Here is a 27,885-nt window from a genome sequence, read left to right as displayed (position 1 = left end):
GGCTGGCAGAGGAGCACGAGTAAACCAGTCTGGCTGGAGAGGCAGAGACGTGTTGAACTCATGTGCTTGGAAAGGTAAGTCAGGGCTTGCCTGCCTTGACTGAGAGCCAAGGAGCCAGTAACCTCAGCCCTGTGTGCAGAGGTTGAGTCCTTGTCACATGTGAGCAGGAGCCTGGCATGGGCAGAACTGTGTCAGGAAGGTGGCGTGTGCTTATGTGAACTGTGCTGAGACCAGGTAAGGATGGCAGGGGGGGCAGAAAAGGAAGGGATGAATGAATGGTGCGAAGCAAAAAACACCAGAGTGGGAGCCAAAAGATGTGACCCTAAGACTTAATTCTCTGTAACACTGGGCATTATATTTCATTTCTTTGGGCCTCATTTCTTCAATTTTAAAAGGGTAAGGCTAGTCCAGAAGACCTGAGTCCTGTTCTAGCAATGGTTTCTAGGAACCGGCAAATGTGAATGGCAGGCTAAGAGAAGCAGTAGGAAGAGTAGCATTGAATATGGGGACAAGGAAGATGGAAGTGTCTAAGGCAGGGGTGAGCAAACTTTTTGACTCGAGGGCCACAATGGGTTCTTAAACTGGACCGGAGGGCCGGAACAAAAGCATGGATGGAGTGTTTGTGTGAACTAATATAAATTCAAAGTAAACATCATTACATAAAAGGGTACGGTCTTTTTTTTTTTTTAGTTTTATTCATTTCAAACGGGCCGGATCCGGCCCGAGAGCCGTAGTTTGCCCATGGCTGGTCTAAGGTCATCTTGATATGAATTGGGAATGATGTGCCACTAACAAAACTAGGAAGATGCATGAAAGGGCTTGTCTCTTTTTTTTTTTTTTTTTTTGAGGCGTTTGAGGAGGGTGGTCACAGGGTATGGAGGTTGGGAATGACAAGTGGTAGTGAAAATATAACGGGCTTGGTTTTAGGAAAGTAGTGCCGTATTAGAAATCATTATTATGCACCCCCAACATAGATTTTAAACTTTTTTCATCCATGACTTTCAGTATTAGGAAATACAATTTACATCATAGTACAGTACTGTTGTCCAGTATATATAACTGAAACAAGAGATTTATGCAACCAGTTACCCTTACTAAGGGCAATGGATCCTAATTTTTTTTTTATTCTGATACATTTCTTTTTTTTTAAAGCTGATTGCCATCTACTGAATTTCTTTAATGATCGATTGTTGTCACGACCCACAGTTTCCAAAGCTCTGCCTAACAGGAGACGCCTCTTCTTAATTTGAAGGCCATGGCAGCGCGTCCTGTCACCGAATCCAGGAAGGCCTGCAGACATGAACCTGGAGAGGCTCAGGGCTGGGGAGTTTGGAGAAGGTTTCGTGGAAGGCTTGATGGGAGAAAGCAGAGGCCTGGGAAGGTTCCGCGGAGAAGGGCAGAGGCCTGGGAACGAGTCGGCAGGGACCGTCCAGGTGATGGAAGAGCCTGTAAGGCCCCTGTGGGCGTGAGACGACGTGGAAACCAGGTTCCCGCAGCCACCGCCGCGTGCTGCATTCCTTGCGCGTCCACGGAATGAATGGCTTCTGCATCTTTGACCTGCTATGGATTTCTTTTTATTTTTTCTTTTCGTTTTCTCCTACGGATGTCAAGCTCCTCCACTCACTCATCCTCCCTCCGAGGACTGCTGGCGCCCACTCCTTCACTCATTCCCTCCACACCTCTGTCGGGGAGCGCCAACCAGGTGCGACCGGAGGGAGACACTGCCAGCCGACGCCCCCTTCTAGTTTGCGCCCCCTCCCGCCCCAGGGCGCGCGCGCACACGCGCAAAGTTCTGGTTGCTCCCCTGGCCCGCCGGCTCCCCTCCGCCAGTCAAAATGAACCTGTGGGCACCCCTCGCCCTCCCGAGCCTCCTTCGCTCCCTTTAATCGCGGCTGCCCGGCCCCGCCCCGCCCCCGGCCGGCCCCGCCCCCCGGCCCGGCCCGCCGCTCTGCCCTCGGCTCGGCCTTCCCCGCCTCGCATCCGTGCCATCGGCGCTCGATTGCGCGCGGACTCCGCTCCCCGGCTCGCTCGCGCCCCGCCGCTCCCCGCCCCCCGGCCCCCGCCCCCCGCCCCTCCTCCCGGCTGCTCCCGCCCCTCCGCCTCCCGTGCAACTTTTGCCGAAGCCCCCACACACAGCCATGCTGAGCTGAGCTCCGGCCGGGGACTGGCCGCGCGCTGCCCGCCCCGGCTCCCGCCCCACCGCGGACCCGCTCGGGGGCCGCGGCCGCTCGGCCCCTCGGCCTCCGCCGCTGCGCCCCCCGGCCGCCCCGGAGCCCCGCGCAGGGCCCGGGCCGCGGCGGCGGCGGCGCCCGGCTCTCTCCCCGGGCGCCGGCCAAGTGAGGCGGTGATGCGGGCGCCAGCGGCCCCGGCTGCGCCGAGAGCGGAGACACAGGCTCAAGATGGCAGATTCCGACTGAGGCTGGGGGGGCCGAGCTCGCGCGCCGCGATCCCTTCTCCGTTGCCATGAATCGCGGACACCCCGGCCCCGATGGCCCCCGTGTACGAAGGTAAGGGGCGCCCGCCCGCCGACCGGCTCGCCCGCGGCCCCCGCAGCTTTGTTCTGCCCGCGGCCCCTCGCCGGGCAGCCCCCGGTCCGCAGCCCCGGCGCCCGGCCCCCGCGCCCCACCCCCGGGCTTCACCGGCTCGGACCCCTCCCCTCCATCCCCTCCCCTCCCCTCCATCCCCTCCCCTGCCCAGAAAACGGCCGGGATCCGGAATTTAACAGGATCTTATTTCCAGGGTGGAGGGGGCGGGGGTGCGAGGGTGGGCTACTGCCCGAAGAAAAGAAATGGGGAGGGGGCGCCTGGAAAAGACGGATCCCATGATTGTGCTTTCTGTTTATTCGTAATAGATAAAGGTGATGGGTGTAGCTTTCGCCCCCCACCCCCAGAAGATTACCTTTAGGATGATCTCCTTTCCACTCCGTCCTCGCAGCTCCCTTTTCCATTTGTCTCCACTCCCACCCGCGCCCCTTTATCCTCCGCGAGCCTCGGCTTTGGGGGCCTGTGGGGTCGGAATGCGCGGGGCTAGGTGAGGAGAAGGGGGTGGGGGGGGGGGGGAAAGTCCGGGTCGGACCCGGGCAGAACAATGAAACAGCCTGAAATCCCCCCGCATCGACGTGTGTAAAGAGAAAATGTAGTTTAGGTTTTCAAGTTGGGGAGGCGGCCAAGACGCCTTTCTGGACGGGTCCGGGTGTTCTGCGCGGCGCACCTTCACCTGGCGCTGGGTCATTTTGTCGGGTTCGACTGTCTTTAGGAAGAAAGAAAACGCAGGGCGAAAGCGCTTCGCTTCCCTGCCCTCCCTCCCTCTCGTTTTTCTTCCGTCAGTTCTGTCAGTTTCCAGCCAGAAATCAAACCAGAATCAACTAAGTTTTTTACACTTCGGTGTGTTTTTGTGTGCCTGTAGTGGGAGGGATTCTAGACCCAAGTGGGCCTGATTTTTCAATCTTTTCATCGTGAAAATGTTTTTCTCATGAAATCATTGGAATAGCAGCCTTTACATACTTTTAGCGGCAGTCCATCTGGCTTTCGTTCGGTTTTGTTCAGAGATTCTGTGGATGAAATAGCAAATGAGAGGGGAAGAGAGGTTTGTGTGAAGCAGAGAGGAGGGGTGAGGAGAGGCGATTTTAATCCTTCCATAAATCCAGAGAACAGTGGTGGCGAGTGAAACAGGGAACGCATTAATAGTTTTATCTTTGTTGTAAGAGGCAGATTAAAAAAAAAAAAAAAACACTTATCTGCAAAGAAAATCTGTTATTAGTTCCAGGGCTCCAAATGAATTAGGTTTCTGGGTGGAATAAAGTTACCAGTCAGGCCCTGGATAGCGAGGCTGTAAATAACCTATGGACTGTAAATATTTTTTTTCAGACTCTCTTGGAAACAAAGGGGCTGTTTAGAAGGCAACAGAGAGATGTTATTCCAGGGGCTTTCCTCTTTGATTCTGAAGAACACAAGGTCCATTTAACCATTCGACAAAACAAAACGAAATTTCTGATCACTCCACCACGCAGCATAGAGGGAGCCCGTGGCTCTGTGGCCTGCTAGGAGGACCCATGTTGGGCATTCATTGTTCGTCTGTGTCTCTGGGAGGGGGCTACCGTCAATGCTCCCACTGTCTATGGAGTGTTAAAATGAAACAATTTTCTCTTTATGAAGTACCTCCTTGAGACTCCCTCTGCTGGACACACCGGGTGAGCATTAGAGAAGGAACTTGGCCTTGAATTCAGAACTACAGTAAACCGGCTGCTTTCCCTTTCACAGGGGCTGGGTGTGTGGGTTGGGATGTATTTTGTCAACCTTGTGGAAAGCCATCTTGGGAACGGCACTGTTCTCCTCCAGTTCCTTTCGTTCTAAATCCACGTGGAATGTAGGCCCGACCCCTGGGGCTGAGCCTGGGCACTCCTGTTCTTTCTACAGCGTTCTTCTAGCGCTTCACCCCAGATGCGGGACTGTGGGTGTGCCAGGTGTTATGGTTGAAGACTCATGAGGGACCTCAGAGGTCTCAGGAGTGCATGTTTTGTTTGCAAGCCTTCCCTCCCTGTCCCAGGTGATCTCCCTGGCCACCGCTTTCAGCCCTGGGCTTCCCTCCGTCTTGTTTGTACGCTCTCTTAATTATTCCGAGGTTTTGTACGCTTTGATGCTTCAGTGTCTCTGTGCGTCACTATCATCCTTTTCCTAGTCTTCCTCTTCTCCCCTCCTCAGCCAGTTCAGCACCCCTCTGCACACATCCAGGGTCTTACTGAAAGAGTCTGTTGGTCACGCTCTGAAACAGATGAGTGACCTCCAGAGTCAAGGAGTGTATCGCTGGAACCTCCACTCACTCACTGTGCTGAGTGCTTCTGAGACTCCAGTGACCTCCTTTTCCCTCCTTGGCGGTACCCGCTGGATTCAGTGAGCCTGATTTTTACCAGATCCCAGTCAGAACACGAGGACTCCCTGTGTGTGTCCTGAAGGAGCAGGAATTTTCCCGTGGAATTCTCCAGGAAGAGTGATTTCTAATAGTTTTTACGCTACTAAAAAATCGGGCCTGGGGTTCTTCTCAGGAGACAGGTGAAGGCGTTTCAGCTGTCATTCAGGAGAGTGCATTTGTTTAAATGGGGTGCAGTCGCCCCAAGCTGGGATATGGGCTGAAAACCTGGATGCACGAGGGGAGCATTCTGAACTGCCCGATGTTTAGAGAGAAAGGCTGTCTTCCAAACAGGGCATGTTTGCTAATGCGAGTTACTGGGTGGCAGAGTGTAATCAGTCTTCCACAATTTGCTTCTAAGGATAGGTTTATAAATAGCACATTAGTTTTCAGTGGCTCGGTACTGATTAGGTTCAACTTCTTTAAAAAGGTTTGTTTTCTTTAGAAGGTTAAACATTTGCCTCACAATTGTTGGTTACTCCATCGACTTGCTTAGCAAGGCTTTTTTCAACATGTAGTGCAAAGGCCAACCGAAAAGATCTATGTTGCCGCAGGTTCTGAAGGAGAAGACCCTAAGTTCCAAGTTAGTTATGCTCTACTGTACCTGAGAGGAGCCACGTTGACTGCTTACACCAGTGGTTCTCAACCTTGGCTGCACATTAGAATCACCTGGGAATCTTTTTAAAATCCTGATTTCTGGGCCTCAGCCTCCGGAAATTCTGTTTCTTTGTTATGGGGTGGGGCCACAACATTAGTAACAAAGAAACAGAATTTCCGGAGGATGAGGCCCAGAAATCAGGATTTTAAAAAGACTCCCAGGTGATTCTAATGTGCAGCCAAGGTTGAGAACCACTGACTTACACAGTCAGTCTTCCCCAAAGTGTTGAAATCTACCATCGGATGGGCCTGAACACACCTACCAAGATGCCTACCAAGAAATGGGTTCTGAATCATCTTCCATTAAAATAATTTGATGACACATGTTCTGAAATATCTTTTCTTGTGTTTGTGTGTTATGTGTTTTAAATGAGTAAGTATAAATATTGTTTTCATTCTCACCACATTTGAATAGTGAATCAAGGCTCGTTAATGTCACCCTAGTTCCGGGCAGTGGGTACAATATCTGAATCAGAGGGAGCTAGCGTATGGCTCGGACGTGTTGCCGAACTTCTCACTTCTCACGAGTGGATGGAAAGTGCCTGGCTGGGGGTGGGCATTTTCTCAGTGTGTGTTAAACCCCTCTATCTTTTGAGCTGCTTACAGGCATGATGACTCCAGGGAAAGAATAACCCACAGTTTAGAAAACCAATAATAGCAACATTTCAATTATTAATCTCCTGCCATTCCTTTTCCAGTTTGGGCACCAGCAACAATAAGCCCCCTCTGGCCACAGAAGAAAGAGCCCTTTTTGACCCCCTCTGTGACCTTCCCCGATCCGGGATTCCCACTGAGCTGCTGCTGGTTTCAGGTGGAGAATTTCTCATCTGTAGAGGCATATTCTGTGCCACTTTAAAAACGAGGAGGCGAGCCTGCAGAACAGTTTCGAGGCTGCAGCTGTGCCTCTGGGAAAGCATCCCAAAGTCTGAAAGGTATGACCTTTGCCCTTCATCAAGATCCATTCCTGACCCAGGCAGCAGGCCAGGGCAGGAGGGCCGGCTTACCAAGGGCCTCCTCCGAGGGGAGGCCCCCACCCACCCACCCACCCACCTACCCACGAGCCAGCGCCTGCAGGCTCACCGTGCACACCACATCATTTTCCTACAAAAGAAACTTGGTGCTTTAAGCAAGCTTCAGCTGCTCGTAGTCTTCATATTTTATTCTGTATGTTCTTTCATTTCTCCCTTCCTTGTTCCTCTCATAGAAACCAGTCTTGGGGAACCACCTTCGAGGTTTAGGTGGAACAAAGTAGGGATGATCAAGAGGATACGATATGTGAACCTTTTTTTGTTCTCTGAACAGGTATTTTTTATTGTTCGCTGAACAGATATTTTGCCAATGCTTTCTGGTAGTCTTATGTTGACAATTCAAGCACTTCAGGTTGCTGTCAAAGACAGGATTCAGAATAATGCGAGCTGACTGTAATAATCACCACAAAGTGTGAACCTGAAAGGCCCAAACTCGTAATGTCAATACCCTATTGGGGAAAAAAGAAAAAGGAAATTGAGAACCTGGAGTAAATAGGAGGGTCTTTATTTTTTCTCTAAAAGAAACGGACATGCCTGAAGTTCACAGTGATAATAGTGACTCAGACCCCACTTAGTTTGTGCTATACTCTCTACCCGCATTAACTTGTCTTCCTAGCAGACCCAAGAGGTGGGCACTGCCACCTTACTTTACAGGTAGGGCGCTGCTTGAATGCATTCCTTCAACAGACTTTTATGTGGGGTCCCTGTCCTCGAGGAGTTCAGCGGGTCTGAGAAGTCAAAGTCAGAACTAAACATGGGCTCACCAGCCCACGGTCTGAGTCCAGGTGCTTGTTTTCCTCGTGTGTAGGTGTGTGTGCCGGTTCATTTTCATCTGTTAATGTTTCTTAAGGTGGAAAGCAGGCGTGAGGAATGTCCAGCGCATGGGCCAGATAAGGCTGGCCCTGCCCAGGCAGGAAGGGGGAGTTAACTAAATGTTTGACTAAATACAGCAGGCTAATTTTTAAGTTGGTGGTTTTGTATGGCCTGCAAGTGATGTTATAAATATCCAAAGGGCCCTTGGCAGAAAAAGGTTCCCCACCCCTGGTATAAAGGGAAGATGCCATTTCCCTCTTTCCTCTTGAAATATTTTCTTTATTTGGAATCAGAATTTATCACCGAATGTAGAAAATACCTAGGACAGATTCCCTTAGAAATGACCACCTCTGATTTGCAGATTGCGTCCTCCTGTTTCATTACTTACCGTTTTATATCCTTATAAATGCAAATATATTTCAAATGCGCACCTGCTGCTTGGAGACTCTCTGTTTTTGGTATTTAGCATCCCAGGCTGTTGGGAACGGACCCTTGCATCATACGTGGCTGCCGGAAGATTAATTCCTGGCTTGGCTGCCTGGCTGAGGTCTTGCATTCCAGGTAGTTTGCGACACTTGGTGGTGGAGGTGTGGATTGGTGGTCACTCAGCAGATCACTCAGGCAAGGGGTTAAGGGAGAAGAAAGCCCAGGTCTGCCTCTTGGGAGCTGGAGCCAGAGCAGGAGAGGACCTTGGGAGAAATAGAGTTCACCCTCCCGCCTTCAGGAAGGTGAATGTTCTTGACTGAAATTATCAGGTTATCAGAAAAAAACAATTTCCAGGAAAAGGCCACACTAGTAACTCCCTCTGACCAATTCCAGGATTCTATTAACCCAATTGTCAAGAAATTCCCGGCCTGAAATCTCGCCTGCTGTCCTCCAAACCTGTTTTCTTTTACTCGGGTCCTTTCTCTAAAACCTTTCCTACGCTTGAAGATAATAACTGGGTCTCTGGCTCTGTCCTCACAGGGCCCGTGTTGTGCTCTCTCCCTCCTGAAGGCTCTGGTTTCTCCACATTAAATACAAATGGTGGTGATCAGAACTGAATACAGGCCTTTAATACTGGTCTCATTAGTACACTGTGTGCAAGAAAAATGACTTCAGGGTTCTTGCATCAGTGCGAGCCCCTGGAGGGCAAGAGCCAAATCTGATTCATCTTTGTATCCCCTACAGCAGCTGGGCAGTTCCTTAAACCCAGTAGGCGCTTCATAAACATTTGTTCAATTGACTTCCTTTAATATAGTACCTAAGTAATAACTGAAAATCCCACCAGCCCTGGCCAGGGTTGGTGACCTCTGGTTACCTTGCTTTCACCTCGGTCCTGAGTATTTTTCCTGTACTCGTGTCTGAGCAGCCCTCACCCCAGATAATGCCGTCTTCCGCTCGCTCTTTGAATCTAAGCTTCGTCACTTTGAATTTCACCCACCTACTTCCAGCTCTTGGTTTCCTCCTGCAGATCTGACAAACAGAATACAGAGGACATAAGTATAAGAACGTGAACTACTCTTGAAAGAGGAGGAAAAGAGCGCACAGAAGAATCTTAATGATTCAGTGTCACATCCATTCATCCAGACTTAGGACAGTCAGTCAAGTTCTTTACAGATTTGGAGTCAGCTAAAGCCATACCTGTTTTACCAGGTTCTCTGCCGCAAGTGAGCGAGGTATCACGAGAGCGGTTACAAGTCAGACTGGCAGTGGGAGTGCCTCCCTCTCGCTGGTCTAAAGCCAATGGAAAAGGCAAAAGACGTGACAGACAAAGCCATTCAACTTGGGATTCTCTAACGGATGACTTTGCATTAGAAAGTAAGCTAGTATAAAATAGTTGCCAACTTAAAAAAAAAAAAAAAGGAGAAAGCCTCTGAAACTGCAAAATCCAATTTAAAAAAAAAAAAGGAGCAAGCCTTTGAAACTGCAAAATAATTTTGTGGCTTTACAGCCACTTATTTCTACACACAGCGCTGAACAGATTTGCAGTGTTTTAGCAATTCTTGCCTAACTTCTTTTGCTCTAGTAGGTTCTGGTTAATTAAATGCCACTGCGTTTGAGCAGAATTACTAGTAAGATTGATTCACTCTTGCATGTGCTAATGCTGCAGACGTTATAAAAACCTTTGTTCTCACAATAAGAATGCAGTCGAATATACGAGTGGACAAGGACTCCCCCCACCCCCACCCCCGCTCCCTTCCCCACCCCAGGTTATGCTCCTCATCCTCAGTGAAGGATTGTGGAACTTGCCATAACATTGGGTGGAAAAAGCACTTTGGGTTCACGCAGTTACAGATTGCATCCTGATGAAATAAGGCTTGTTCCTGTATTTTTACCATTTTCCTCCATATCAATCAATGTTACCTCCTTGGTTCAACCATTGTTACAATGTAAAATGATTTTTCCAAGGGCTTAGCATAAGAAGAGGGATCCATCATGCCAGTTCTATATAGAACTTCTCATTTCATAGCATTAAAGGGGCACATTTCAATGGTATGTGTTCCTGGAATCCTGTTGAAAGTCACATGGTAAGGGAATTTGGAAAACTCTGGCTTGTTGCTGTTGTGGAAATGTGTTCTTTTTTGTTTTTTAATTTTTTTCGCTAATGAGGAATTTGTAGACTGACAAAAACCAGCATGTAAATTCTTGAAATTATGCAGAAAGGCAGTAAATTACACCCTCCTGAGTCCTCTGTAATGGCACCTACTCACAGAACCTAGACTGACAGCAGGAGCTTCCGTGGGAAAGTCCACTTCAGAGGAACTATAACAGGTGAGGAGAGATGGAGACAGCGCACATGCACATGCACATGCACACGGCTTTACCCCCTGAACCACTTACATCTCCAGCTCCAGCACACTGTGGTTACTGTTATTCATTAAGCATGACCTGCACCATCAGGAAGAGATTAATCGATATTCATTAGATTCTGTTAACGGAGACTGGGAGGTTCTCTAATGTGTTAGAGAAATGTGTCCATTAGAAAATGGCTAAAATAAAAAATCTCTTTCATTTGATTATTCCATGGCTTGTTCCAAAAAGGAGTTAAGGCCACTTTAAAGGGTTACGTTTCTGAAAGAAAGGGAATTAATTTATGTAGATCAGTTTTTGTGGTGCAGCTGATTTCCAATGAGGTCGGATAAATGAGGTGTTCCTATACAAAGAGACACAGCTCTTGTTCTGGTTTAACAAGGTGAATAAGCAGAGGGCATGATGGAATTCATTTGCAGAGTAATTTTTGCTTGGCTGGAGTGGTAAGCACAAAATAGACCAGCAGATGAGAACACTGAGTGTTTGGGATCAGCTGTTGAAAGGTTTAAAGGGATTCTAATTCAAGAGACTTTTTATGGTGTAGAGGGAGAAGGGGACCAATATCATCAAAATCATACTTGAACAAGGTAATTTTTCCTGGCCTGGCATTAATAGAAGGAATAAGGCAGCCAGGAGGGTGAGCCATGCTGGGAGGCCGTGAGCATCGTGGCGATGGAACTGAGCAGTTGGGGGGCACAGGAGAAAATGCACAGAGCACTTCTCAGCATGCCTGACCCAGGGGGTCAATAAATATTTGTTCCTTTCACTCTCCTCCCCACCCCTTATGGTGGTGATACGGGGTCAGGGAAGCTTGCAGGTGTTAGCAATACGTGGTATTTCTTCTACAGAGCTGGTAGGCTCTCCCCCCAGGCCCGTAAGGGGGTGCTGGGTCCCTTGCAGCCCACAGTGCCTCGCTGAGCCCAGCCAGAGGGAGGATGTCCCCCTTGCCCAAGGAAAGCAAGGCCACACACCCTCAGCACCAGTGTTTAAAGGGTCTTCTGTTAGGAAGTTATTCTTTATGTTTCCCTGAGAAAGTCACAGCTTGTCACCATGGACCACTTATTAACCAGGAAAAAAATCACGGAAGAGAAACCAATACCATCGTGACGTGAGCCACCGAACCTCAGAGCCCGTCCAGTCACTGAGCGGCTTCCCACGGTACCTGTGAGAGTCGTGTTTTCCCATTGACATGACCAGAGGTGGAGATCTGTCCTGTTCCAGGCATGACGTTCTGACCCCAAATTAGATCCTGTTGGTGTGCTCTGTCCAGAATAGTAAACTAAGCAAGTGTTTGAACACACAGATACACACTAAGGGACGGGCTGGCCCTGACATTGGTGAGTCCTGGGACTGCAGTGCGAAACAAGGCTCCCAGTCTGCGACACACCAGTTCTCTCTGCCCCTGGTTGGGGTGTCCAATCTGTGGCCCTGGGGAAGGCCTGCTCAAGCCAGCGTGCACCCAGCGGCCCCGGGGAAGGCCTGGGAGTGGGCGCGAGGCCTTTTGGGCTGGATTCCCAGGGACCCAGAACATGGTAGGAGTGGGCACACCTCCTGACTGGGGACTCCTCTCCCTTGGGGAGAGGTGTGGCTGGCACCTTGGAACTATGGGGTCCATGGTTGGGGCCCCTGATGCCCTCTTCTAAGGGTGGTGCTGATGAGGGGGCTTCTTGCTGTGAGAACTTGGGCAACAGAGGCAACTTGAAATGCTTCCTGTTTATACAAGTCATGGCTGGTGATTGCTTCACTGGACACACTGCTCTGCCCCTTTTCCCTCCTCAGCCTTGATCTTATACTTACGGTTGCTCCATAAAGCGGAGTTGATGAAACAGACCCATTTCCTGTTGCCTGCTCAGAAAAGCTCAGTACCATTTATGTTCCTCCCACAGTGAAACTCCGTGGAGAAGTGATTCTCCAACTTGGCCGATTGTCAGTCACCTGGAGGGTTTGTTCAACCAGATCCCTGGGCCCCGCCTTCAGTTTCCTGTCCTAGGTCTGGGGCGGAGCTTGAGAATTTGCATTTCTGATGGAGAACCCCTGTTTTAGAGGAATGCACTCAAAATGAAAAAGCAGGCAGTATTTAAAATCAGAAGGGGTTGTTTTTATTAAAGCTTTCCTGGCATTAGCTGCAGCTCAACTGCCTTTTGTGGCCTTGACTTCTTGAAGCCATAGGACATGGTACAGATCCAGCCTCCGGCCTTCCAGCCTCTGGCTCCAGGAGAGTGGAGACCCCAACTTCTCCAGGGCCTGTCGTAAATGCCGGATCTGCTTTCTCTTCTCCTCTCAGAGCCGGTCAGTCTATAGTTCATCCATCATGGCCCTGGGTCCCAGAATAGAACGGGCAGATATCATACTCACAATAATGACATGTTATTATTAACTACCATAAAGAGCTCTATGATTTTCTCTGTTTACAGGAGGGGAAATTGAGGCTTAGAGATATTAAATTACATGTCCAAGGTCTCATAAACAGTAGCTGGTAGAGCCTGGGCTTGAACCCACCTGATACCAAAGCATGCTCTTCTCTTGAGTGGCCGGTTGCCTTGCTCCCCACAGGTAAGTTATAGTGGTCTGTGCAGCATACAACAAGGAGACACATGATTGGGAGCCTTGGAGATGGGGCCACCGCGGTGGGCGCTGATGGGGCTGGTGTGGTAATGTCACAAACACACGTTCCCTGAGGCCCTGCTGTCCCATCTCTCTCCCCGTTGCCATACAGGATCACATGAGAGTGAGTGCAAAGCACTGAGGCCAGTGGCTGGCACGTAGGAGGGGTTCCGTAAAGGGCAGCCAAGCCACGAACCCCCTTTGGGCAGCAAAACAAATACAATATCTGAGGATAAGCTTCCTGAGACCTCTAAGGAAAAAAATGCCATGAAAAGATGCTAAGAGCTGATACTTCCCGAGCCCTGGCGATGGCAGTTCTGTTCTCAAGTTTCACGTATATTAATTCATCGAATCCTGTAGTGATGCCGCCAGGAGGATCTGCTGCAGTTCTGTGTTGCTGAGGCGCAGGGGGGTACCACAGCTCAAAGGTGGCAGAGCTGAGATTGGCCCCAGGCAGCCTGGATCCAGAGCTCAGACCCCTGACCACAGGCTCTAGCTACAAGGTGCAAAGTCTTCCCAGCCCCTTCCTAGAGAAGGGAGTGGAATGTGTAATATGCTCTTCTTAGGCTTTTCTCTAAATGTGTTCTTTGTTTCAATCAAAATCTGAATAAATGTTTCCAAAATTCAAGAAACGGAGCCCTGCCAGTCTTGAAAGATAAGGAGCTGGGCATAGAATAGTCAGGTCTGAAAGATGAAAAGTAGGAAAGGGGCGAGCTCTCTACCGTGTGTTCCCACCAACTGTAAAGCTTCCGGTCTGGCCCAGATGGACAGACCCCTCACTGAAGGCCCTGTGGTCTGCAGGCACTTAGTGGTGATGGAGGAGGTGCCTCGAAGCATGGGGGGGCGGTGGTGGGGTGGGGGAGGAAACCTGATTTGACAAATGGGAAGGGGACCATGTGATAGCAACTTGGAAAATCTCAATGGGTATTTTCACCTCACATCATCATACCAACATAAATTCTACATGATTAAAATGTTAAGTTTCACAAGAGTCTGTTGAGCACATGAGATATTCCAGGGACTGTTCTATTTGCTGGGGGTACAGCAATGAACGAAGCAGGTAAGAACCCTTACCCTGAAGCAGTGTGCATTTCAGTAGATAAAATAATCCATTGTTTTAAAAGCTCGAAATAAATAGAGGTGGATCTTTATTAAACGTTCAGAGGAGTTGAAATGTCTAAGTTTAGACTCGGTAGAAGAAATCACAGAGGAAAAAACAAAAGTTTCAGTGTAGCATTCCCCAAATGTTAAGGCTCTTGCTGTTATACTCATGAGTTATTCTCAGTGTTATTCCATGTAGTCTTAAGGGGTGTCTGAATTTTAGGATAGGTTCTCCAAAGCATAATTACTGGACAAGGAGTGTGAACATTTATTGGGTTCTCTCCATATATAACCATATTACATTCCTCCCCGAGGTATTTCTATATTAAGTCAAACCACCTAGAAAGAGATTTAAATTCACCCACTTGTTCACTCAAGGAGCCCAGCTCCTCGTCACTCTCAGGCCTGGGCCCTCTCTTCCCCGAGGACATGAGATTCCCAAGGGCTTTTGACACCATCTCTATGGTAGTGACTCCCAGCGTTACATTGTACCTAGACTTCTTTTCTGAGCTCCGGTCCTAAAGCCAACAGCCTGCTTGACATCTGTCTTTGGATAGCTCACAGGCATCTCCAACTTAACACGCACAAAGGAAAAAACCTTGGTCAACTCTCTGAAATACGCGCCTCCTCCACAAACCTTTACTTCCATACATGGCATTTTCTTCCCCTCGTAGTGCACATCAGAAACTCAAGAGTCATCCTTGAATCGATTCATTTCACATGTAATCCACCCCCAAATTGATTGATTCTGCCTCCTAAATATAGCGATTCTTGTTTTTCACTGTGGTTATGCTCTCTGAAGTCGCTACAAACACCGAATTAGCGAATACGGAACCATTGCTCCTAGGTTAGCTTCCTACAAGCCTTTGGTCATAGCTTCATCAGCTGATCCACACACAGCCTTATTCTATGTGTGTTTCTGGTTAAAGACCCCTCATTTAATCCACAGTTGATTCATGAACGTCGAACTCGAAGCCTCTTCCACCGCAGCTCAGGCCTGAGTTAAGTTGACTAGGACACGTATTTTTCCGTGAGGCACATCGCCGCTTATTTGTGCTTAGAGACCCTAGGCAGCCCTTTAGCACTCTGCTTGGGGGTCATTTTTCAATCCTGAACAACAGTGTGAAGAACGTGGTACTGGCTAGGCTGTGGAAAGTACACTTGCCCCGGGTATAGGAGAGCAGAGCCTCGTGTGACCTCAGGTGGGAGCATGTGCGTCGGGCAGCCCACGTCTCTCGCCACAGTTTGCACATGTCCACGAAGGGCTGAAGGCACCTTCTTTCGTACGGATTCTGAGCTTACAAACAAATTTCAGAATCCGTGAGCAATGAATGTCAAGTGTATGTGGTGAACCCGTCCACTTCTCAACTGCCATCTGCTGGTCCAGTGGTCAGCAAACTCGTTACGTAAAGGGACAGATAGCAGGGATTGTAGGCTTTGTGGGCCAGATGGACTCTAGCAATCACGTGGCTCTGCAGCTGTGAAAGCATAATGCATACAAGTAGATAATGCATGAATGAGTTGGCAGGACTGTGGAGTAAAACTTTCTTTACAAAAACAGGCTTTGGGCTGGGTTGGACCTGCCATAGCCCAGTCTAACCCACCGTGAGGTCTCATCTGACTGCCCTGACCTATCACCCACGTCCATTCTTGAGCCTTTAGCCTCTTTCCATGGTGATATTAAGTGTATTAGATCTGATAACTCCTAGTATAGACGCCCAACTGTTTCCCCTCACGCTGAATAAAGTCCCAAATCCTGAACAGCATGGCTACAACACGGCCCCTGCATGCTTTCCAATGTCCTGGTAGCCAGCCTTCCCCTCTGCGCCCCATCCTGGCCTCCTCCAGGCCTGTGCTGTCTCCGGGCTGGCTCGCTGCTACTCACTCTGCCGTCATAACTGAAATGTCACCTCCTCCAACGTAAGTTAGCACCCCTCTTCTGATCTCAGGACACCCTCCTTTCCCTTCATAACACGTAGAGTTTTGAGATACCATTTATTAGGGCTCATTTGCTTTCCCTACCTCCCCAACTAGACCGCAAACTCTAAAGATAGGAATGTGTCTGTGTTCCCCTGTGGAGTTCAGAAAAACTGCAGACACTTTCCCAAACTTGTTAAGTGGGATGGATGTTTGTACAATGTAGTTTTGCTTATACAGGTTTATGTCTGAAGCTACAATAGAGAAACCTGAAAGAGTCGCCATTTAGAGCATAGAGTACATCTTCTAAAGTTGGGAGTGATGACTAAAGGGAAAAGCCATCCTGGCGAGTTTATAAATGGGTGTGAATGTGTGTCTTTATTGTCAAAGGGCGATTCTGCCAACAGCTCTATCTAGTTCCTTGTTTTTCTCCCTGGGATTTGAATGTTGCCTTAAAGCACAGGTGAGGAACCTTTTTCTGCCAAGGGCCATACAAAATTACCAACTTAAAAGTTAGCCTGCTGTATTTGGTCAGACATTTAACTCACCCCTGATGCTTTGGCAGGGCCAGATGAAATGATTTCACAAGCCTATACAGCCCATGGGCCGTACGTTCCCCAGCCTGATAAAGCCTGTTAGCCTCCCTTTTCTCCTACAGGTTCTTTGGACATGGCTGGTAAGGTTTTCACACAGGGAATTGGGGCACTGTGTGCTTGAGGAGGAATTTTGGCACCGCTATATATTATTTCGGAGAGGGAGAGAGAGAGAAACACCAATGATGAGAGAGAATCCATCCCTGGTGTGGGGCGTGCAGAAGGGCTCTCTTTCCTTCTCTTAAAAATTACCCTGTTGCAGCCTTAGCCGGTTTGGCTCAGTGGATAGAGCGTCAGCCTGTGGACCGAAGGATCCTGGGTTCCATTATGGCCAAGGGCACATGCCCAGATTGTGCGCTCCATCCCCCATAGGGGGTGTGCGGGAGGCAGCCGATCAATGATTCTCTGTCATCATTACTGTTTCTATCCCCCTCTCCCTCTCCCTCTCTGAAATGAATAAAAATATATTTTTAAAAAATTTAAATAAAAATTACCCTGTTACACCCCTTTTCTATGCACACATATATATATATGTACTTTTTCTTTTTTCTCCCCCCCCCCCCCCCAAAGTGGTATGTTTCCAACCTTGTATGTCATTAAAGGTCATCTCATTCCTTGTCCATATTCAGATTTCTGTACTTGGCCCCCAAATGTTCTTGGAAGCCAGCTTGTTGAAATTGGTATCTCATCGAGGACCATGCAGTGCATCTGGCTGTAGCTTCCTTTTAGCCTCTGCACCTGGCACAGTCTCCGCTGCAGAAATGGGCCGCTCGGCTGCCTGTGGAAGCACGCACCCTCTGGCTGAGTGGGGCCCCTGCTTGGGGCGGTGCTGAGCGTCACCCCCATCGCCTGCACCGCCTGTAGCTAAAGGCTTGACTAGTAAGCTCATCATCTGGGGCTAGAGTATCCCAGAGGTGATACTATTAGTGAAGCTACAATGGACCCCCTGGCAGGCGATACCAGAAAGGGATCTGTGCGATGTGACGGGCAGAGCGACCATTTCCTGAATGGTGTCGGCACCAAACGTTAGTTCTTGCCTGAACTCCTGTGATCATCAAGTTTTGTGAAAAGATGTTTTTCTGATTCTTCCGTTTCTTGGCTAAAGTAGAGCTTTCCCTCATCTCTCGGGGCTGTCTGATTACCGTGAAATAATAGTTCTAACTGGAAAGGCAGGATCTTTGCTAATGCTTTCCCTTTAATCATTAATTTTCAAAGTAAGGAATTGTGCAATAGCCATTTAAATAGTGAGAAATTAGTTTTTTCTTTTTCCTCATCATACAGCCATAGGTTTTGTTAAAATTGATTTGGTGTGTTTTAATCATTCATCTTTTTGTTACAAGTTCAGGCAGTGAGACCCCTTCAGCTAGCTCCCCTACCTTTCCTGTTAAACGGCACCATTCCCCCGGTTGTCTTGGAGTTTTCCACAGCGTTGGACAATGGTGTCAGAGGCCACGGTCTCTAATTAGGGGTGGTGATTGCAGCACAGGTGACTTGTTCCCAGGGAGTTTCAGTGTACAAAAGCAAGAAAATTTGCAGCATATTGTTGCAAATTAAGAGTCAGATGGACATGTTCGATGTAGTTTTTGTTTCCCTGTGCTTTCACTTCCTTCCCTCTTATCATTGTAGCTCCTTTCTCTACTACAGAAAACCTTCATTTCCTCTTTAACCTATAAATGTAAAAATCAAGTTCCAAAATACCAATATTTATATTGCTATAAGTATTGAAACTGTGGAGAAAATTTAATACATCTTTGTTATTTTTATCTTGTCCTTAGCATGCACCCAGCTAAGGATATGTAATTAAAAACCTTGTTCTAAAGTCCCTAAAAATACATTCTTCCTCAGAGTGACTGTGTCACCACTTTGACATATGGTTAGGCTCATATCTTTCAGTTTCTTTTCAGTGTAAAACATTTTTGTTGCTGTTAATCCTCACCCAAGATATTTTCTCCATTGATCTTTAGAGAGAGTGGAAGGGAGGACGAGAAGGAGAAAGGCTGGGGAAAAGAGAGAAACATGGTTATGAAAGAGACGCATTGATTGTTGTCTCCCGCACACACCCCAACCAGGGCCAGGGATTGAACCTGCAACCCAGGTACGTGCCCTTGGCCAGCAACCCAAGCCTCCACCCTTCAATGCGTGGGCCAATACTCTGTCCACTGAGCCACACCGGCCAGGGCTAAGACATTTTTTAATTGAGTTTTTTAGAGATAGGTATTGCATTTACATGACTGAAAGGGCCAAACTATCAGTGTAAGATCTAGATGACAGGTATGTAGGAATTTGTTGTTATTCTCTCTACATTTCTTTATGTTCAAAAGTTAAAACAGCCCTGACCGGTTTGGCTCAGTGGATAGAGCGTCGGCCTGTGGACTGAAGGGTCCCAGGTTCGATTCCGGTCAAGGGATGTACCTTGGTTGTGGGCACATCCCCAGTAGGGGGTGTGCAGGGCAGGAGGCAGCTGATTGATGTTTCTCTCTCATCAATGTTTCTAACTCTCTATCCCTCTCCCTTCCTCTCTGTAAAAAATCAATAAAATATCTTTTAAAAAGTTAAAACAATTAAATGTAAACTATATATAAAGATAGCTGTAATTGCTCAGCTGGTGTGGCTCAGTGGTTGAGCATCGACCCAGGAACCAAGAAGTCACCAGTTCAATTCCTGGTCAGGGCTCAATCCCCAGTAGGGGTATTGCAGGAGGCAATCCATCGATGATGTTCCTTTCTCATCGATGTTTCTATCTATCCCTCTCCCTTCCTCTCTCTCTAAAAATCAATAAAAATATTTTTAAAAAGATATCTGTAATGAAGTCTTGCCCTTTTTACTTTGTTCCTCCTAGATAATTATTTTTATTAGTGTCTTGCTTAACCCTTCGTGTCTTTCATTTTGCAGATTCAAAGTGTGTGTGTACTCTTATTCTCCTTTAATTATACAAAAGGTAGCATACTGTATTGTATGTATTGTTTTACATCTTAACTTTTTTTTTTCTCTTAACAATATGTTTTAGAGCCCTCTCTATATTAGTTCATAGAGATTATCTTCAGTCTTTTTTATGGCCATAAAGTACTCCATTTTGTTGACATGCCATGGTTATAAATCATTAACATATTTTGGATTGTGCCCAGTTCTTCGCTCTTTGCAAATCATCTGTAATGGCTAACGCTATATACAAGTCACTTCATGCTCATGCTGGTGCATGCCTGTGATGGAATCCTGTAAGTGGGACTGTATGGTCAAAGGGTAAGTGCGTCTGTAATTTTTTACAGATATTGACAAATTTGACGTGTTAGGATTTGTGCCATAGCTTCTCATGCAAGCAGTCTATGAACATGCCTATCTCCCAAGAGCACTGCTTCAAATCTATTGTCAAACTTTTGGATTCTTGTTGATGGGTGAGATATGGTCTTTTGATGTAGTTTTAATTTATATTTATTATAAGTGAGCCTGAGCATCCTTTCGTTTGTTTAAATGTCATTTTATATTTATTTTTAGGTGAGCTTTATGTTTTGAACTTTATACATTTTCCTACTATGTTGTTGGTCTTTTTCTTCTTTATTTCTAAGAGCTCTTTATATATTGTCTGTAACATCAGCTGCAAATGTTTTTTCCCAGTTGGTCGTGTATGTTTTGGTTCACTTGTGGTGGTGTCTTTTGCCCTTCAAAAGTCTATTTAATTTTATGTATTTCACTTTATGTTTTTGGTTATGGCTTCTTTATGTTGAGTCAGAGTTAGAAAGACATTTCCTATTTCAAGGTTTTTAAGTTCCTTCTGGTACTTTTGTAATTTTATCTTTTCCATTTATATCTTGGTTCATTTGGTATTTATACCAGACTATGTTCTGAGGTTTGCAGCCAAATTTATATATTTCCAGTACTCAACTGTCCCAACACCATTTATGAAAACACAGTTTATGTTTTCCCGTAGGGGTTTATAATAAATTTCTGGGCTCTATATATTTTTCCACTGGTCAGTCTGTTGTTAATTATTGAGGTTTATATCTGAAAGGACTAGCTCTCCCTCATTGCTCTTCCTTTTCAGAGTTCCCCTGGCTATTCTCTTTGTGTGTTTTTCCATATGAACTTTAGAATCAACATATCTTGATTTCAGAGAGAAACCTGTTGGTATTTCCATTGAGATCACGTTGTATTTATAAATTACCCGGGAAAGTAACATTTACAAGGCCGAGTCTTCTTATCTAAGATCGTGTTTTCTTTTCATGTGTTCTTTTCTCAGTGTACTTTAAAGTTTTCTGTATATAGTTTATCTATCTCTTAAGTTTATGCTATAAATAGTCTTTCATTGTCTTCTGTTGGTTGTTTGTATAAAAGAAGACTGTTGGTTTCCGTATGTATTTTTAACAGCTTTATTGAGATATGATTTAAAGTGTACTGTTCAGTGGTTTATGGATATTCACAGAATTCTGCACTCGTCACCACTATCTAATTTTACAGCATTTCATCACCCCACAAAGAAACCCTGGCCCATTAGTCGGCATCACCCAGTCCCACCCTCCCCTCCGTCAGGAGAAACCACTAGTTTCCTCCTGTTCTGGAACTTCGCATGAATGGGATTGTTTGCACCTGGCTTCTCTCACTTCGTGTTCCCAGGGTTCACACAGGGGCATGCGTCTTTCATCCTAGCCATCCCCTAGCCAGCCTCGGGGGCTGAAGTGGTATCTCAGTGTGGTTGCCATCCTCGGGCTCCATATGTATGTAATTTCCTTCTGCTGCCCTCTCTGGCCAGATTTTATGAGGGCAGGAGTGGGCTTTTGGTTCTAAGTCTGTGGTGCCTACCGCAGTGCCTGGCAAAACTTGGTATTCAGTAAATGCTTAGTGAACGAGTGATTGGTCTATTATAGGTCTAGGTCACCTCCACTTCTTAAAGTTAAAACGTGATTTATAAATCAATTTAATTCTAATTTTAATGTTATAAATTAATTTTTATTTTACCCTAGGCAAAACCTAATTAGAGGGCACCTTCCCTTCCCCCCAGGAAAGTCATGTGTGGATCCAAAGCGCCAGATGATACGGCGTTTGTGACGATCTGCGTGACTTTTTCTCACCTTAGAATGAATGCCTGGGAATGGCTGGTACATGTCTCGGAGACTCGTTCTCTTTTTAGGAGGAGGATTTTAGACCCTAGATTTTATTGTTACTGAGACTACTTGGTAACATATGTAAGAGAAATTAGGTAAAGGTGTTCTGGGCCTGGGAATAGGGAGTTTGAATGAGACCGATCAACTTAGGTATATACAGGTGTCCCCCAAAATGTATGCACACTCTAACAGAAGTATTCATTTCTCTAGATTCTTTTAAATTTTGAAAATGAACTATATGTTAATAAACACTGCCTTTATAATTATTCAAAATGTGTGTATACATTTTTTGGAGAATATATATTTGTAAGGTGATTGTGTGAACAAAGATCACATTTAACAATAGAGAAAAGTGCTATCAATTAAGATTCGGGTCTCCAGCTGGCCTTAAAGAATACGTAAGAGAGCGTAGATGAAGCATATGTGAAGGCAAGGGGTATATGGGCGATTTCTGGACCTCTGCTCAGTTTTGCTGTGAACCTAAAACTGAAGAAATATGGCTCAGTGAGAAGTAGGATTTGTTTTACTGAAGATGACTTTGGAGACTCATGGGCTCAATATCTAAAGAAGCCTAGAAAAAGAGTCTTAATAAAATGTTTTAAAAAGAGAGCATATCTGAAATACATATATTTTATAGGAAGAGGGGAATAATTACATGTCAAAAAAATAATATTAAGAAATGATTATGTAGCTTTAAAGTCAGTATATGAAGGAGGCTATTTTAAATATAGAAATAGCTGAGGGTGTGTGTGTGTCTTTGTGTGTGTGTGTGTGTGTGTGCGCGCGCGCACGTGCGCGTGTAGGAGGCGTGGGCCCTGTCCAGAGATTTAGAGGCTGACAATACTGGATTTTTATATTGCCACCATTTTGTTCAAAATATGTGACTTCTACCATGATTATTACCCTTATGAGGCAGTCTGGGTTCAGGGAAGGAGGAAGAGAGGTTGATTCATCCACTGATTCGTTCCTTCCTTGGTGATGGAGTCAGATTGATTTCCCGTGTGTGTGGGCCTGAGAGATGGGGAAGGGAGAGCATGGTTCAAAGAATACGCATTTGCTGTAAGGAAACATTTGTCAGGAAGGAATTAATTAAGAATTGAACTGTATGAAATAGAAGCAATATCTGAAGGGCAGTTGGATTAAAGAATACAGGTAGCTGTGGATTCAGCTTGAACCGATGATTTGAAAGCCACTGGGAGCAGAGGTGATCCCGCTGTGGGAAGACGTGCTCATGCCGAATCCCTCCAGGCGGGCAGTCCTGGGGGACGGGTCCCTTCGGCCCTGGAGGTGTGCAGGATGGGCACCTTTTGCTGGGACTGCTGGACAGCCGGGTCCCGCAGAGCATGGATGGTTGGACGAGGTGACCTTCACAGTTTCTCCCAAGAGAATGGAGTAGTGCTGGTGTGCTGGAATGTCTGTTCCTCACCACCCCGCAGGAGGCCTTGACCTAGAGCAGGTGACAGCGTTCATGGAGCATCGCCCATTTGTGCTTCTATCACGGGAGACTTAGGCAGAATCACTACCGCCTTAAACTGGTCCTGAAGTTAAAGGACGAGGCCTTGTGAACCACACGGCCTCTCCCCAGCCTTTGGGTCAGGCCCCTGTCAGCAGCTTTCCCCGGGCTTCCGTTGGGGGTCTCAGGAGAAGAAAACTCGGAAACCAGGACTGGGTCCTAAGCTGGAGCAGACAGCAGCTGGGCCTAGAGCGGCCCCCTGCCCCCTCCGTTCCCCCATCCCCCTGTCCCTCCCACCCCCCTGCGTTCCCCCATCCCCCTGTCCCCCCACCCCTCCTACAGTCCCCCCCGCCACCCCCCTGCCTCCCTCCCCCCCCCCCCCCCACCCGCAGTCCCCCGTCTGGCTCCGGGTGGCGCCTGTCCTTGAAGCCGGGTTGAAGCCAGCGGGCAGGGCACGGCCTTCCTGTTCCTTGGTTATTCGGTGCAACCTTTAGTCTAGGAAAAGTGCCAGTCTTCATTTACAAGAATCATATCTCCCTAAATGGGGCAATCTGCTTTAAATGCCTTCTCAACTGGCGCCTTCCCCATCTCACGATTGGCATAATTAAAGGAACAGGCTCACCTTTTAACTGCTTGTACAAGCTAGGTCAGGGTGGGTGGCTGGGGGCCATGTTGGGGTGTGTGTGTGTGTGTGCGTGCAAAGATCAAATCCTCGAGCCCTCAAAGTGGTGATTTTCAGGAGAGCTAAGAGTCATAGGTATGCATAAGTTTACCTTTGCTTTTTCCCTATTGAATATTTTTAGAGCAGCCCGGTTACAGTGATACACAGGATTTGGGGATCTTGCTGGAAGAAATGCATGCTGAGCCAAGAGAGATTCTTCTCTCTGCATGGTCCCCAGACGGAATTGACTTTATCACTCATGACACTTGGTGTCTTTCGCCTCTGCTGTTTCCCCCGTTCTCCTCCCGCACGGCCGTCTCAGGTGAGCGCCATGGTGTTCTTCATCACCGAGTCGGCGCTGGTCTGCGAACCATGTGACACGTAGGTCGTCTCCCGTGGTGGCTCGTCCTCTCTGATTTCCAGGTCAGCTGACAAGCCAGCCCCTTTGATTGAGCTCCTTGGGAACCCGGATTTGCATTCCTACCTGCCGCTTGGTTAACCCAGACACTGCTCCCAGGGCGTGTCTGTGGCTGCTGCTACCCTCGGTTCCATCAAGGCAGCCGCCGTCTCTGAGCGCTTCTCTCTCGAAAGTCAGTCTTTCGGCAGCATTTGAGGCCACTGTGTGTAAAGCCCTGGGGACAGAACAGAACACACACCCAGGCCTTCTGGAGCGTTTGAAGAGGGGCGGAGAACCTTGGACAGATGCCCGCGCGCCCTCCCAAGCACAGATAAAGACGCCCTCTTGTAGGATGTGAACTTGGGGTTGGCTTCCTGGGGGTGGGGACAGGCTTGTGTGCATGTCCGCCTAGTGTGTCATCCAGGTCCCCTCTGTGACTTAAGCCTGAGCTGCCAGAGTTCAGCCTGCAGCCGGGGCATCGACGAATGTTGGCAGTTCAGGCGTTTTCAGGCTGGAAAGCCCCTCGCGTTTCGGCAGAGCAGGTGCGGCCAGTTCTCCATGTGCTTGGCAGAGTCTGTTGTTTTTGGTTCGTGCTGCCGTGAGGAAATATGGCTCAGTGAGAAATGGGATTTGCTTTGCAGAAGATGACTATGGAGACTCATGTCCTCAAAAAGCAAAAGAAACCTAAACATACAGGTCCGGAGGGAGTATTGGGTGTAGCTGTCTAACCCAGTCAGTTAGCGTTGGGTGCCTGGCTTTTTAGCAGTTCAGAAGCCAGGCGGAGCTGATGGTGCAGAGGGAGCGAGATGAGAGTGGAGGTGAGAAAATCACACGCAGACACCAAGGAATGAGGAGGCTGAGGCAGACGTCACACACCAGGAGGGGCCATGCAGAACCCGGCAGTAGGAGCCACTGGATTATAAAAGAACATACTTTGTTTTGCCGTGTGCGAGACCGATGGGAGAATAAGAGCTCTCTGACGCATTACATTCCAGGTGTCTCCAGGACATCTACGCAAGAGGAGCAGACTCAGAGCAGGAAGTAACTGGCATTGGGGGCAGAGCAAGCGGGGAGGCAGGGAGGACGGAGCCGGAGCCGCAGTGCAGCTCGCACTTCAGTCCCTGTTCAGCCAGAGGAGGCTGTGTCTTTGCGGGAGGGTGTGGGTGAGTGGCGGTTGGAGAACATTTGAAAGAGTTTCTGAGTGTGTGCATGTGTGCCCATGCGTGTCTGGTGTCCAAGAGAAAAGGCAACGTTGTTGCCTATCTGAGGACAGTTGCAATTCAGGGCGGAAACAGGTTTACCTGGCCCAGAGAATATACAAAGTATACTTTTGAAATGGGCTAGTAGTAAACTTTCCTGCCTGCCTCTCCCTTTCTTTTGCAGAAGCACAGGAGCTGTACGTATAAAGTGGTGGGAAATATAGTTCCGAATAGCATTTATCAGAGGTTAACCTTTGAGCCCTCCTGCGGCTCAGGAGAGGATCTGGACAGCTGCATTTTTGCGGAGTGTTTTCAGGAGTGTTTGAGTTCTACCTCCTTCAGGCCTTTGTCATTTCTCATTAATCCTCATATCTCTCAAAGTGTGCAGTTCAGTGCCTAGCACCTAATAGTGGTAAAAATTAATACGTGTGGTTGACCCAGCAGAAATACATGTTCCTTCATCCATCCATCCAATCAAACAAGGCAGCCTTCGCCAAACACCCCCAGCTGTTCACTTCCTTCTTATAGGTAGAACTGGTAACATGCCCAGCTCAGAGCAGTTACACCCAACACAGGAAGTCATTAGCTCAGACTAATCAGGGCTCAGGAGAGTCAAGAGGGGGAAGGTGGGAGGCGGTTGGAGGTGGTGTTGGGGGTGACATCTGAACCAACTCAGGGTTCTGCCAGAGGAGGCAGGAATGGCTATTAGGAAGGCAACTTAGTCTGTCAGCTTCAACATGTTAATTTTTTTTACGTTTTACTCTGTGTCATTTTTAAAACTATAGCATACTGGCTACATTTGCAATGGTAATCATTTTAATTGAGTTCTATTCAGTCAATTATTTATACCTCACCTTGTTCTATAAATTATGATTTATTTTATGGTGTAAACACTTATATTACAATAACCAATACAATACAAAAGGATTTAAGAACCAGACCAGGAAAATGCAAATAAATATAAAAGTTCAAAGCCAGGAGGAAAAGAATCTACAGATACACAGACAGCGAGGCCCGCATGACTTCAGCCGAGCTTCACATTGAATCTGGAGCTTCCTGGGATCACAGAGGAGGGGGATGTGGTCACTTCAGTAGTTCTTGCTCCAGAGAAGGAGGCACACCAAGTCCTCAAGAGAAGCAGTGTTTTAGTTCTTTTAGACTAAATTTCCTTTTATCTAGGAAGACTGCGTGGTGTTGCAAGCAGGATGCTCAGCATCCCCAGAGCCGATGGAAACGGGTTCCTATAGCCTTTCCCACAGCAGTCCTCCCTGGAACCTGAAGGCAAAACTTCAGAGTGCAACGCAGAACGGGATTGTCCAGAGGCCGGAACGACAGGCCTAAGCACTTAGCTTTCTGCTGGTGTGGTTTGCTGCAGCGCTAGAACCCAAACACCAGAACTGCTGATCTGCCTGTGCACCAGGCAGTCTTTACAACCGTTATTTCCTTTAGCTGGCGCTGTGTGTATGCGGGTGTGGGTAGACGTGTGTGTGTGCACACCCTCACGTACTCATGTATACTGCGGGTCTAGGAAGAGGCAGTTGGAGGCTCTGTCCCATGGCCCGCCATCGCGTGTTGTATTGTCGCTCACTGACGGGGGCATTAGAATTGACCTGGTACGGTTGACACCATCTGTAGAAATTAAGGGCTCTGTTTGAAACGCTCACAAAGGAGAGTTCTATTTTTGTAAATAGGATAATTGGGTGGAAAACTGTGCTAGTATCTGTCTTTATTTAACCACTCCCAGGGACAAAGCCTCTGTTAACACCACCAGGCCATACCAAGAAACCAGCACTTACCCAGTGACAGTGCCATCCATATGCGGGCTCAGCAGTGAGAAGGAGTGGGGGCGTCAAGGGCCAGGCCATCCCGGTCCATGTTACTGTCCCGAGTGTGTGAGCGGAGGTGAGAATGAGCAGGTGGACAGAGGCAGGCAGTGTGGAGAGGGGAGTGGTCGCTGACACCGGCACCAGCTGCCAGGGGTGCTGTGTGGGGAGAGGTCCTAAAAGAGGATTTGGGGACGTGTCAGATGAGATTGTGTCCTGATAGAAGTGACATTTATTCTAAATGACCTTGGACAACTTGTCCTTGTGCAGATTAGAGGCGTGATCAGTGGTAGCACAGCACGGATAGCTATACAGTGTGTACAGTACCAGAGGAGGGGGGAGGGGTGGGAAGCAGAGGGAACAAGCATTTATAGAGCTCCTACTGTGTACAAGCATATCACGAAATGGCTAGGAGTGTGGCTTTACAATCAAAGAGGCCTGGCTCTAGTCTAGGATCTACTAGTAAATGCAAGTTTCCTCATTCAGAAATGGGGACAATGAAGGTACCTTACCCCACATTCGCCGGGAGATGTCAGAACAGCGTCGGCGCTCAGTTAGTGTTAGTTATTGGAACGGTGGCCTCCAGTCGGTCTGTCTTAACATACTGTGAGGTGAATCTCATGCTCCCCATTTTACAGATAGGTAAACTGAGGCCTAAGGAGGTTAGCTGCCTTGTCCAGTATCTTCCATCTGGTTAGTGTCAAAGCTGGGATTCCAACCAGGTTTTCAGGCCCTGGAGCCTGTTGGTGGGTCTCGGTCCCACGCTGCCTGTATTTACCCTTAACGCTCTGGTACCTTCTAACTCCGACGTGGGCTGTGGCGCCTTTCTGGGTGCTCTGTGCTGG

At 47.7% G+C, this 27,885-nt stretch overlaps 1 protein-coding gene across 1 annotated transcript in view; it reads left to right on the top strand.

The window, feature by feature from the left end:
- The first annotated feature begins 2,314 nt into the window (after nt 1-2,314).
- The window catches only part of HIPK2 (homeodomain interacting protein kinase 2), a 176,363-nt gene continuing 150,792 nt past the window's right edge, over nt 2,315-27,885 (top strand). Inside the window, 1 exon segment of the mRNA XM_070424018.1 lies at nt 2,315-2,507. Coding sequence (XP_070280119.1) covers nt 2,489-2,507 — 19 coding nt within the window. The 5' untranslated portion in view covers nt 2,315-2,488.

The sequence above is a fragment of the Myotis yumanensis genome, unplaced genomic scaffold (genome assembly GCF_028538775.1).
Source record: "Myotis yumanensis isolate MYYU_CA2020_CCGP unplaced genomic scaffold, mMyoYum1.0.hap1 SCAF_9, whole genome shotgun sequence".
NCBI classification, from domain to species: Eukaryota; Metazoa; Chordata; class Mammalia; order Chiroptera; family Vespertilionidae; genus Myotis; species Myotis yumanensis.
Note: the sequence above shows the minus strand (reverse complement) of the source record. Positions and strands in the feature narration are given on the sequence as shown.